The following is a 12480-nucleotide window of genomic DNA, read 5'->3' as shown; positions in this document are numbered from 1 at the left end:
GTGGGCTCTACTCTAACTGCTATTACTGCCCTTAGGAAAAGGAAGAGAATATTTGTGTATAACATGATTATCTAAGAACTTTGTTCTTAGTGTTTTGTTGCACAACTTTAATGTCTTCCAATATTTACCATGGTTGAGAGATAATTCTCAATTTTTTTCTTTGATGTTTCAGTTTTGTTTGTAATTTTCAGAACACCTAAGTATTTGCCTTGTCTCTGCAGAGATACTCTGTATACACAGCCAAAATGTGAGATACTTGTCTTGCAAAAGACTTTCTGCATTTTTTGGTGTTTCATGTAGAAGTTCTTCTGTATTAAGTTTGTTGTTGGTTTGGATATCCTTGCAGATGGATTTCTTTCTAGGCATGAACAGTAGTCTGACACATCTATGCAGAATGGACCTAATTTTATGCTGTTAATGTAATGTTTACTTTTATTCTGACTTAGTATAATTTTTTACATTACTCATACTTTTCTTCTAGGCAAGCGGAGTGGGCGTAGTAAAAAATGGAAAGAGATGCTGAAGTTGCCACCTGTGAGTCACTGTGAAGGTATTAGATCCTCAATTGGTAAGTGTCCTGTGGAGTGAATGGTCTGTCTGGGTGTTTTTGGGTGGGAAAGGTGGTGTCAATGGAAAGGGTTCTGTCTCACTTCCCAGTTCTAATTAGCAAAAAAAGCTATTAAGCTTTTAATATGATGAAGAATTTATGAGAAAATAAATTTACAACAAGATAAAAGCTGTATCACAGCTCCTTGTTTGTTAAAGGAAACTGTTCCTAAAGGATAGATTGACAAAACCATGAATTAGAAAAAGGAGTCATGTTATGAATTGAATGATAGGGTGATATATTTTACTCTTTTCCTCAATGTCTTGAAATAATTTTTTAACCTTTTGCATTATTATCCTGTATTCCCTCTTTCCAAACCATCTCGTTTGCTTTGGTATTGCTATTTCACAATACTCTTATTTTCTGCACCCTAAACTAAATGAGATTCAAGCATATAATTCCATGTGTTTTTAGTAAATGTGAGAGTCTGTAAGAGACAGATGTGACTGAAGTGTTTCACTGGTCTTTGGGATCATTGCATACTTATGGTATCTTTGCTAAGTATGTAAAGGTAAAATCTTCACACTTTAGTGATGTTTTTCTGACCTCAAATGGGAGTAAGGACCATGATATTACAAAAATAAAATAAATACTTATTGTTTCTTTCCCAGAAAGAGACTATAGCCAGCTTTGTGACAAACAGCCTATAGGAAGACTTCTCTTCAGACAGTTCTGTGATTCCAGGCCAGATTTGAAAAGATGCATTGAATTTCTGGATGCAGTGGTAAGGAGTGAGGAACTGAAGATGGCTGCCAGTAGGCAATTGTTTATACATTCTTGTATGTGGACACTTGGGTTTGGTGCTGCTTTCAGCCAGAATAGGTTAATTTTCTTCCTTGTAGGTCATGCTGTGGTATGTTTTGGACTTTTGACGGAAACAGTGTTAATAACAAGAGTGTTTTAGTTCTTGTTGAACAGTAATTATGCCAAGGCCTTCTGGGTTCCTTGTGCTGCCCTAGGAGTGAGAGGGCTGGGGGTGCACAAGGGGCTGGGAGAGGACAGCCCAGAGAGCTGATCCCAAGGAATATTCCATACCATATGGTGCTGTGCTCACCAATGAAAGCAGGGGGAAAGAAAGAAGGAAGGGTGGGAAGTTAGAATTTGGTGTTTGTCTTGCCAACTGGCTTATCTGCATGATGATGAGACTCTGCTCTCCTGGAAATGGCTAAATGTCTCCCTGCCAATGGGAAGAAATTAACTTCTTACTTTGCTTTGTACATGCAGCTTTGCTTTATCAAACTGTCTTTGCTTTAAGCCACAAGATTTCTCACTTCTGCCCATCTGATTGTCAGTGGGGGGAAGTGAGCGAGTGTCTGTGTGGGGCTGAGCTGCCCACCAGGGTTAGCACAGCAACTCATTGATGTTCTCTGTGTGTGCCTGTTCCTGAATGCTGCGTGCATGGAAGGGCAGTGTGATCAGATCTGTGCCAGCTGGAGAGCTGTAACTTCTGAGGGATGTCAAAAAACTGGTGCTGTCACTGAAAGGAAGATGTTTAATATTTACTATAAAATCTCAGCTGTTTTGCTATGGTCAGAGCTACAGAAATAGGCATGATGGGAAAGAGAAGGAATTTCAGGAAGACCTGCTGTTCTGAGCCTTAGGATGTCTGTAGGATGTGTATGAGTTACTGTACTCAGGCTTGAAAATGTTATAACCATAGACTTGGAGATGTTGCAACTTGCATGAAGCCCTGGGCTACACAGCATGTGCTAATTAAAAACAATACAGTGGAGATGAGAATTTAGGGAACCATCCATGGAAGGAGAAAAAACAGATTTTTGGAGACCAAGGGAAAAGGTTTTGATACGTTTGCCTGCTGGTATCTAATGCAAAGGAATGAGGGGAGGAAGGAAGTGTGCCCACAGCCATTTTGGTAAAAAATCCTCAGACAAAACCTGCTTGGAGAGGGGGAAAGTAATGAGAAGATTAGGCAGGCACACAACAGCCCTTAAGAGGAGAGAATCTTAGCTCAGGGCTTTGTATTGTTTGTCCCTCACAGTTAATCCAAGAGCAATAAGATATAGTCTTAAACTGATATTGCTGCCAAAAGAACATTTTTTCTTATTCCACCCATTTTCGTTCTTGCATTCAGGGAACAAATGACTGAAGAAGATTGAAGTAGGGTAGTGCTGCTGCTTGCATGCATCCCAAAATACAATATCCCAATGCAAGGTGGCTCTGAGAGAGGCAGGATGTAGGGAAGTGAATGGATTATTGCTGTGCCTCCCTTTTCACCGTATCTTCCCCCTGTGGGAATGTAAGCTAAGGTACTAGATCAGCTAAAAAGGAATTTGAGTGTCAAATGAGTATAATTGCTTTATATTTGTTAGTGAATCTTTATTGACTTAGGCCTCCTCCACAGGTGCATTTCACCATATTTTTATGACTCTCGGAAGCTGTTCTAGCACCAAATTCCAGAGGCCAGTTTGACAGTTGGAGACATAGAATGGTTTGAATGGAAATCCAGAACAGCAGAGCCAATATCCTGAAGGGAATGTAAAGCAGAGCCCCTAATGGTGCCGCACAGGGGGGAGGCCACTGGCAGCTGTGGATGGCCCTGAATGGTTACAGCTTCTGTACACATTTTTAATCCTTAAAAGCTTAGTTATGGAGTAGCAGGATCTCTGGCAGCACAAAAGACAAACAGTGTTAGGCATGACTAAGGCAGGTGTGTCTTTGCTCTACAGATGTCATTTTTAAGGTAAAATTGTCTCTAAGAAGTAACAGTGTTTCACACTATCCGAAAAATTTGAATTGTTTTGAAATATGCAGCCTATAATGTTATGTTGATTGCAACACTTCTCTGAATTAACAAAGACTGTCATAACTGAGATAATCTAAGGGTTGGTTTCACAATTTAATTTTCTATTTTTAAAATGTATTGTTTAACTTGCATTTAAAAAATCATGGTGAAGAATTATGCTTGGGAATCACTGCATGCATCTGCATCCCAAAATACAATATCCACGTTATATCTTAATTAACAGAGCTTCTGACTCTTTTATATGAAGCAACGTGATTTTAGCAGTGTGATTATTTCAGGAGTCCAAAATCAAGAAGTAAAATACTCTGTTGTCTTCCTGTACTGATTACTAAGACTAGTAAGCTCCAACTCTGGAGAAGGTGTGATCTGAAAGTCCGGAGTCAGCTTGGCTTTACAGAAGGGAAAGTTGTGAAATAATTGAATGTAAGTGACAGAAATTAAAGTGAGGAATTACAGTTATTCAATCTAGTGACTCATTTCACTAGCTGAGGGCAAGGCTACTCAAATATGAAAAGGAATGGGTGACAGCTCAAACTTCCCTCTTAAGTTCTGTGAGTAACAGAATTAATTGGAAAGCCCATCTGTCAAACTTCCTTTTAAATTCCAGTATCCACTTATAACAGTTTGCCTAAAACTGTATTAAATCAGTGACCTCTTTCACATAATTAAAAATGTTAAAGGTGCTAAGTGCATTGCTGAACTTTTGGTTGATGAACTTTTCTGACCTGCTCAGGTTCTTTGGTAGTTGCAAAATAATTCCTTACCATTCGACTTTGGTTTTGCTGTTTTCATTCCACAACAAAATGGCTTGCAACTGTTAATGGATTTGAGTGCTGTGCTGAAGTGGGTGATACCATAATGTCTCAGCAGAAAAAGAGTTGATGACTTAGCAGTGAGTCAGCATTGGTTAGTTGTGATTAATTGCAGAACTGGAGATCAGGGATTCTGTTACTTCCAATATTGTGTGTGTGTGTTTGGTTCTGGAACTGTCATTTTTCAGTGTTCTAGTTTTCTTTATAGGGGCGGTCCCCTGGCGTAAAGGAGAGCACTCTGGACTCTGAATCCCAAGGACCCAAGTTCCAGTCTCAGTGGGGACCGTCCCCTGGCAGTTCAAGCCTCCCTGCCATCCCATCCCGTCACATCTCGGATGCTCAGCAGCGTCAGCCCCGGTCAGTACCGGGTGCTGTGACAGTCCTGAGGACTTCCCTGTCACTGTCCAAGCTTGCTCGGCTGTGGCAAATGGACCTTGGGACTGAAACGGTGGGGCCAGTTCTGCGCACGCTGTGCCTCACCTAAACAATCCACTGAGCAGTCTGGAAGGGCACATGGGGAGAGCCCTGCCCAAATCTGCGTTCCCAAAGTCTGGCCATAGAATGTAATACAGTTTTCTTTATAAGGGTAAATAACTTCTGATTAGATCAATCACTTGGAACTTCCTATGAAGTTCATAATGATGGTTGTCCCAATATGCTCAACTGTTTGTGATACAGTGCTCCATTCTGGAAGTCTGCCTTAGACTCTGTTCCTAGGATGTCCATTTACATTCTGAAATATGAACTTTGATTGAGTTGGCCCATCTTACGAACCTAATACAGGTTGCTGTTTGAGATTGCCCTTTTTAAAGTCATTTTCCCCAGATTCTGTGTTGTCTCTAACTTCTGTTTGCTTCTAGATTGTTCCTTGAAATTATGAATAGTTAGTAGTCCTTGGAGTTTTTCAGTAGTAGTGTCTGTGAGATGGTTTGTTGATTGTGGGCTTTTTCCGTGAGTTGCCACCTCTGGAGCTCCACTCAGCTGCCAGTGGTTCATCTGCAGAGTGCACTGCATTGCACAAGACTCTTTCTCTACATCTCAGTATCAGACATCACTAAGTCAAAATCTTACAAATTCTCTATCCACTCAGTTTTTTCAAAGATTGAAGTAGGGTTTGGTTTAGATCTCATTTATTTCCGGTTAACCTAACCTTATAGAAACTAGTTTTATATTGGTTTTATTCAAGAGTGTAGCTGAGAAAAATATGTGAAGGAAAAAAGTACAGGGAAGCAAAAGTTCATTATTGTATTCTTATTTAATTGTTTTCCATTTGGATCATTCTGTCCTACAGTGCTACAGAAATACTATATTATGGTAATTGATCTGATTTAACCTCCAGTTTGCAGTTTCTGTAATTGCATTTAGACTAATTGTTAGGTTTTGTATGTTTTGCAAAGATTAAATTCCATATACCTTAAGACTGCTTTTCATACATGTTTTACTGTATAGCCTAAAAATCTTTAAGTAGATTTTAAACAATGAGAGCTTTCAGTTTCTTTTAAATTAAGAGTATTTTCTTGTTGATGATAAAATTTACCTAGTATTATGTAAAAGACTTAAGTGCCAAGTAGCTCCGAACAAAATTTAATTTCCAATTCTCTTCCTCTAGGCAGAATACGAGGTATCTTCAGATGAAAAGCGTATAGACTGTGGCCTCAAAGTTTTAGAGACCTACTTCACTAATGGGGTAAATATGTTATATTCCTCAAGTGTTTTGTAAAATGTCAGATAAATAGATCTCAATGGTTGCATTGTTTTTTAGTAAATTGACTTTTAAACTTCATTAGTCTCATTTTTATCTTTTTGAGAGCTATGCTGCCTTCTAAAATTCTGCTCAATCAACTTGAGCAGAAAACTTGACTGATCTCTGCTTTTAAGACACTCTGCAGCTACAATTTATTCTCCATTTAACACAAAGAAAACTTAATAACAAATTAATTCAGAGTTTTGTCATCTGAGGATGAGAAGTTCTTGGGCTTCTTTCAGACTCCTGTGGCTCAGATTGCTTTACTGTAAGTTTTCTGAATTGCTGCAGGTTTTCATAAAGTGAGATGCTGTTTTCTTCTGGAACATTCTGTTTTCTTCTGTTTTCCATGGTCATCATTAATAGCTGATTTTTTGCATTTACTGGGAGTCTTTGGTATCCAGTGGAAGCTTTTCTGTGGGCATGTGCTTTCTGTGAATAGATGCTCCTTCTGCTTTTACTCTGGCCATCTTTTACAGAAGGTCTTGAAGATGCCTCAAAAGCAGATAGAACCTAAATTTGCCACATCTCTGATGAGAATTTCTTTGGTGCTACCATAAGTCATGTGGAGCTTTTTTCAAAAAAAACTCCTAGATTTCTTTGGTCTAGTTTGAAATAGTTTCCCAGCTTGTGTTTGTGTTTCTTTTTCCTTCTTTCCATCTTGCTAAGTGAAATAGATAACTTGCTTTTGTGGTGGTAGACTTAGGGAAAGAAAAAAAACCTTATTGCCAGCTTTGTTTCCCCAGATACTGAAATAGTAAATAACTGTAAGAGCTTTCAGTGCATTGTTCTATAATAGGGAATAAATAAAAAGTTTGCTCAAATATGACTTTCTTGATTTTTCTCTTTAGCCAAACCATTCCTTTCCTTTTCCTGTATTAAAAGATTTAATTTCACTTTGAATACAAAGCTTTTTCTACTGATTTAGAAAATTGCTTTTATTATTGTTTTTCTTTCCTTTTTATTATGTTAAGTCTGCAGCACACTTGCCAGAAATACCTCAGGAAACAGTAAATGAATGTAAAGCAAGACTGGAAAAGAACCCTTCCAAGGATCTTTTTATGGACTGCACTAGGTAAGCTAAAAATGCCTAGTGCTAAGCTTGAGTGAATCACTAGAGAATTCATGTGTTTATAAGAAAAATGAAAGATGAAGTTGTTACACCCAGAAGTATTTGGTCTCTGAAATGAGCAGAGGTAAGAAATTTGGAACAGATTTATTGAAGGACTAGGTTTCCTTCAGATGTGATTTATATGTTTGACTTTTGCAGAGCTTTCTTTAATGCTATTTTTGCATAAAGTCACAGTGTTGTCTGCTACAAGGTATTCTGTAAGTTAAATAGTATTTCTCTTTACTATTCTTTTTAAAATGTACTTGTGAAAATGTGAAGTTGTTAACTAGAACTTGAAAGGTTTCTGGACAATGTTCTTGCAAGCAGGTTAAACTAGGCCAGCAGTTGTGTTGCACTTAAGGTGGCTGACTGGAGGATCCCTTGTGATAGTTAGCACTGAACAATACACCTTGGTGTTGTTCTGAAGTCAGGAGTGCTATTTTACACAACAGTAGACAGGGGAGGCTTTTCCTGGAGGGATGGTACATGTTTACGAGTGGTGCAAGTCTTTTGAAGCGCTTGTTTCTCATATTTCGGGTTCTTCAAGGCGTGCTAGGTCATGTCTGAAGGATTGCTACGCGTTTTGTCACTGCTTGGGTCATCTCTCTGGCAACAAAAATAAGCATGTCTTGTAACAGCCTGAGATTAAAAGATTGAAAGGGATGTGTGAGAACAGCTAATGAAACATGTCTCAAATGGAGTGTCTCATGTAGGTCACCCCTTTTCCTCTCTCTGTTAAGTCCCTTGTTACAGTTTGACTGACTTGTTTTCCTCACTCCTCCCTCTGGAGGGTGTTTCGTTTCAGGGAATGAATGATGAGGTACCTGGTGTTCAGGTTTGGATACGGCATTTAGTACTTCAATTTCAAATCCCAGAATAAAGTTTACCAGTCTCTAAAGAACGTGTGAAACTTTTTAAATCCTTTCAGAGGTTGTATTTGCAGGGTCATTCAGACATAAAATAGCTGCCTAGAGGCTGATGTTTAGGTGGGCTTGAAGACTGTGAGAATGCAGAGGTCAAACAGCAGTTTGGCCTGCTATGACACTTTGTGAGATATTGAGGTTAAAACCATTGTAGAGCATCCCCTGCCTACAGCCTCATCAATATGTTCAAATACATGTTGGTAGGTTGATAGCCCCTCCCCTTCATCAGCTTTTTCAAAGTAGGACTGATCTTTTTTTTTCTGTGTATTTTTCTGCTAGAATTGTCCATGAATACCTAAGCAAAAGACCTTTTGAAGCTTACCAAGACAGTGTGTATTTTTCCCGTTTCTTACAGTGGAAATGGCTGGAAAAGTAAGTTTATTTATAATGTTTGCGTTATAATTTAGCTTTGCTTTGTGCCAAATTCTGCTTGTTATCCTAGAAATGCTGTAGAGCCCTAGTGAGTGGCTCTGCCTGTCTAAGAAATCGTGATCTGAAAGACAAGATGTAAAGGATGGTGTTGATGGGACAGCAGGAGAACCAATACTCCAGTGGAACTGTCTGGTTGTCTTTAAGTGGTAAATTTGTATTAGGTAAATGCAAATTCATTATCATATGTTTGTCTGTCAAGTGTGCAGTGGAATACCAGTCTTTCCTGGGAATGCTCTCATGCTTTAGTATCAAATTTGGTCTAATCTAGTTATATGTCCCACTGGCTGACTGGGTAACTAATCAGTTTTTTACGGTGGTGCAGACACAGATCTAGTAATTACACTATGGTAAGGTTTATATATATCAGAATCTAGTTTGGGCTTTAAAATCAATACTAAATGAGTGTCCAGACTCTTTCAGAAGGCTGAGATTATTAAAAATTGATTCCAGTTCAGCCTTGTTGGGTATCGTGCTCACATGTTCAAACATTAAGGTTGCTCAGCATTAATTTTGTTGTAAATCCCAATTATCTAATGTCTTTGTTTTACTGAATTGGAAGCAAAAGCAATCAAGAGAACTGGGGAAGTTTTTAAAATTCTCTACTAAATGAACCTCACTGTGTTTTCCTGAGAACAAAACTGCATTAAGAATGAACACTCATTTAAAACACAGAAAAGCTCACTGCCATGTAATAGCCTTGCTCTGACCTGTTTAGGAGAGTTAGAATGGTTAACAGCTCTGCTGCCTCCACTTACCTGTTCCACTTCCACTACATCAACACCTTAACAATCCAGGTCTTGAATTGCTCTTGTGTACCACAACTCTTTCTTTTTCGAAAAAGCAAAGTAAAGTAGAAGATGATTTTTGTAAGCATGATCCCATAGCAATGCAGTCTGCATGTCAGCCTACTGAGCTAAGGGGGCACAGGAGGTGGTGAATGGACTGTGATGAGAACACACGAGGCTCTAACTGTGAACAGCAAAGGGACGAACTGACCAGCTCTTCCTCCTGCTGTTGGCCGTGTCTGGTGACCACATGAGGGAGCCCACGTTTCCAAACAGCACCCCTTGGTTCGGAATCCAGCTTGTTACAGCACTGCCTTGGAGAGGCCAAGGCAAACGTGTACAGAAATGTGTCATAACACAGAAAGGAGAAGACTTAAGGCAGACCTCAGGGTGGGGAGGGGATTACCAACGTTTGTAATTCCTGTTGCAGTAATTGTTTCTTTCTGTTAATCAGGCAACCAGTAACCAAACACACATTTAGGCATTACCGAGTACTGGGCAAAGGCGGATTTGGAGAGGTGAGTACAGAAGTACCTTGGTGTGAGGCAGTTCTTAAGGGGAAAAATTGGTTAATACAGAGGAGAGGCTGTTTAACTCTTGTTTCCATCAATCTACACTTGAGCATCACCTGGCAAATTGTTGTCAATCAGAACTCTTTTAATGTGTTAATTTCAGAATTGCAGGTTATGCACAAAGCTGGAGAAAACTTCCTCTGACTGACAACAGCTGCTTCCATTTAGAAATTTAATTTGGCAGTGAAAATTTAGTTTCTATTTAATAGTTATATAGAATATTTGTGAACCTAAAAAAAAATCTATGTATGTTTTATTAATTCTGTTGATAATTCTTTGAACTTTTTTCCCCCCCATGGATTTTAACCAGAGCCTGTATTGAAGGGGAAGGAGGATTACTATTATTTTTCCCCTGTTTGATTATGATGTGGATATTTGTCCTCCATTCTGCTTGCCTGGACACATACTGTTACCACAGTCAGTTGTTTCACTAGCACAAGATCCACAGTTTTACTGAACTCTTCAATCCCAATAAATGGGTTTACCTCTGTATGTCACTTTTTTGCTTCTGTTACAGCTTTTGGGACCCTTGAAAGTGGTTTCATGAGTGAGAACATGAAAGAGTTTGGAAAGAGAATGAAATTTAATCTTTTTAAAATGAAAATTGTAAAAAAAGCCCCTGGCATCTCTGACACACCATCCTTCTTTTTCAGGTGTGTGCCTGCCAAGTACGGGCAACGGGAAAAATGTATGCTTGTAAAAAGCTGGAAAAAAAGAGAATAAAGAAGAGGAAAGGAGAATCAATGGCTCTAAATGAAAAAAGAATTTTAGAAAAAGTGAATAGTAGGTTTGTAGTAAGTATCAACTTCTGATCTTATTTTCAGAGATGCCTTTCTTTGTTTACTTTATTCAGTCTCTTCCAGGAGCTTGTGGGCAGAAGACTCATTTTTTAATTGATTTAGAGTGCATCACTGCTGAGAGAAATGATTGATACAATAATAAGTATGTTTGTGTGTGATTGTGAGTAGTTCTGTGCAGAAGACTTTTTTAATCAAATATGGAATTGGTTTTAGCCTTCCTGTTTTATTTCTCACTTCCAGCCAGAACATTAGGTGTGTTTGCAATGTTGATGTCCCTGAATCTTTGTTCTCTATTTAATAGTTGAGCTTTTATATCCCTGGGTATTTTCGTAGCATTTGTTACTCTGTTGCTTATACATTTCAAGGTAAACATGACATTTTAATAGTATATTGATTCAGGTTATATTGCTTGGCTGTGTGCTGAGGCTTTAAGAGGTGTCTTGGATGTGAAACAATTAACTCTTTAATGGAACTTCCCTGGAACTAAATCTTAGTTTTACTGTTGTAACCTGCTGCTGTTATGTAAATTATGGTCTGTCAGTAGCTCTGATTACTGAGCATTGAAATGAATTAGAATGATCAAAGATATACCAAGCAAAATTTGCCCCTAGTAATGTTTATTTTTTAATTGAAATGTTGTCATCTAAATGTTAATTTTGAATGCATTTTGCTTTAGTTTTAAATCCATTTGCTGATAAATTTTGTATTGCAGTTCAGAGTGGATTTTAAAGTTTTAGAGCATGGTGAAAGTTATTTATAAATATAATGTATAATATATTTATGTATGTATTTTCTGATAATCTTTATGTAATAAAAAGCTCCAAAGAATGTTGCCAGCTAGAAGAAAAATTAAGAACCTGCTGGCCACATACATTAATATTTTGAACTATTGAAAATTATGGTTTTGTATAAATATGCTAATGTTATTTTTGCACAAGGCTTCTGGGCTTGAATTGATGGAAACTGAATCCAGAAAATGCCTGAATTGATTCATAAATTACTGTAGCAGTGAAACTTCAATTTTTGAGTGACATTTTTTTCAGCATATGGAAATACTGTAAATCATTAATTGATCAAACTTGAAATTGAAATCACTTTATGGAACTGAGCATGAGTTCTTCTCCTCCTGTTATCCAATGGGAGGTTTTTGATGCAACAGGGAAGAAAGATCTCGGTCCTGGATCTGCAGTAATGCTGGGCTGGGAGTGGATGGGTAATTTGTCATGCCTGTGTCACGAGTAAAGTCATTAATAGCTGGACACATCAATTAAAACCACCGAACACAAATCTTTGCCCCGAGTAGCTGATTTCTCTATTTATTTCATTTTATTATTTAGTATTCAATTTATGCTTCTGAAGAAAGAGTTTGGACCTATTACTGAATTAGGGCCATCATTTACTTGTCTTGCATTTAAAATACATTTGTATAATAAAAAAATCCTACCAATCTTTATCCAGCTGGCTTACCTAATATAAGCTAAGTATATATTTGGATTCCATTGCTCTCAGTACAAGTTGGGTAATCTTTGTAGGCAATTTTGAAGCTCCTGCCAGATAATCATCAGCACAGCACAGCTTTTTCTGTTGAAAATGAATTTGTAACTTCAACAGCATGTGTTAAATTTTTAGTATATTACATTGTGTTAAAGTGAGCTGGGGTTTTTTTGATCTCAAAAGTCTACTTTAAAGCTGTAAATATGCTTTAAAAACTTTTACCTAAAACCTGGAATAAAAAGTGTTGTTCTTCCTTGGCTTTCAGCACCACATTCCAAATACAGAGAGAAAAAGACTATAAAGAGCTGTACTGACTCTTTACTGTTGGCAAGCTCCAAATCAGAGAAATATGCAGTTACTTGTGGGGGTAGGAATAGAAACTACATTTGATCTTAAATGATTTCCTGAAGTTCTTTAATGTAGGGCAATTTTGAGT

General features: G+C 38.0%; 1 protein-coding gene across 2 annotated transcripts in view; it reads left to right on the top strand.

The window, feature by feature from the left end:
- GRK4 (G protein-coupled receptor kinase 4) overlaps positions 1-12480 on the top strand; it is a 41142-nt gene that overhangs the window by 10153 nt on the left and 18509 nt on the right. For both annotated transcript variants that reach the window (XM_071556901.1, XM_071556902.1), the window contains exons 2-8: positions 482-568; positions 1219-1331; positions 5793-5870; positions 6902-7002; positions 8241-8333; positions 9633-9696; positions 10404-10544. In XM_071556901.1, the coding sequence (XP_071413002.1) occupies positions 482-568; positions 1219-1331; positions 5793-5870; positions 6902-7002; positions 8241-8333; positions 9633-9696; positions 10404-10544 (677 nt within the window). The remainder of the gene's footprint in view (positions 1-481; positions 569-1218; positions 1332-5792; positions 5871-6901; positions 7003-8240; positions 8334-9632; positions 9697-10403; positions 10545-12480) is intronic.

The sequence above is a fragment of the Pithys albifrons genome, chromosome 5 (assembly GCF_047495875.1).
Source record: "Pithys albifrons albifrons isolate INPA30051 chromosome 5, PitAlb_v1, whole genome shotgun sequence".
NCBI classification, from domain to species: Eukaryota; Metazoa; Chordata; class Aves; order Passeriformes; family Thamnophilidae; genus Pithys; species Pithys albifrons.
The sequence above is the reverse complement of the archived record's forward strand: the minus strand, read 5'-3'. Positions and strand labels throughout refer to the sequence as shown.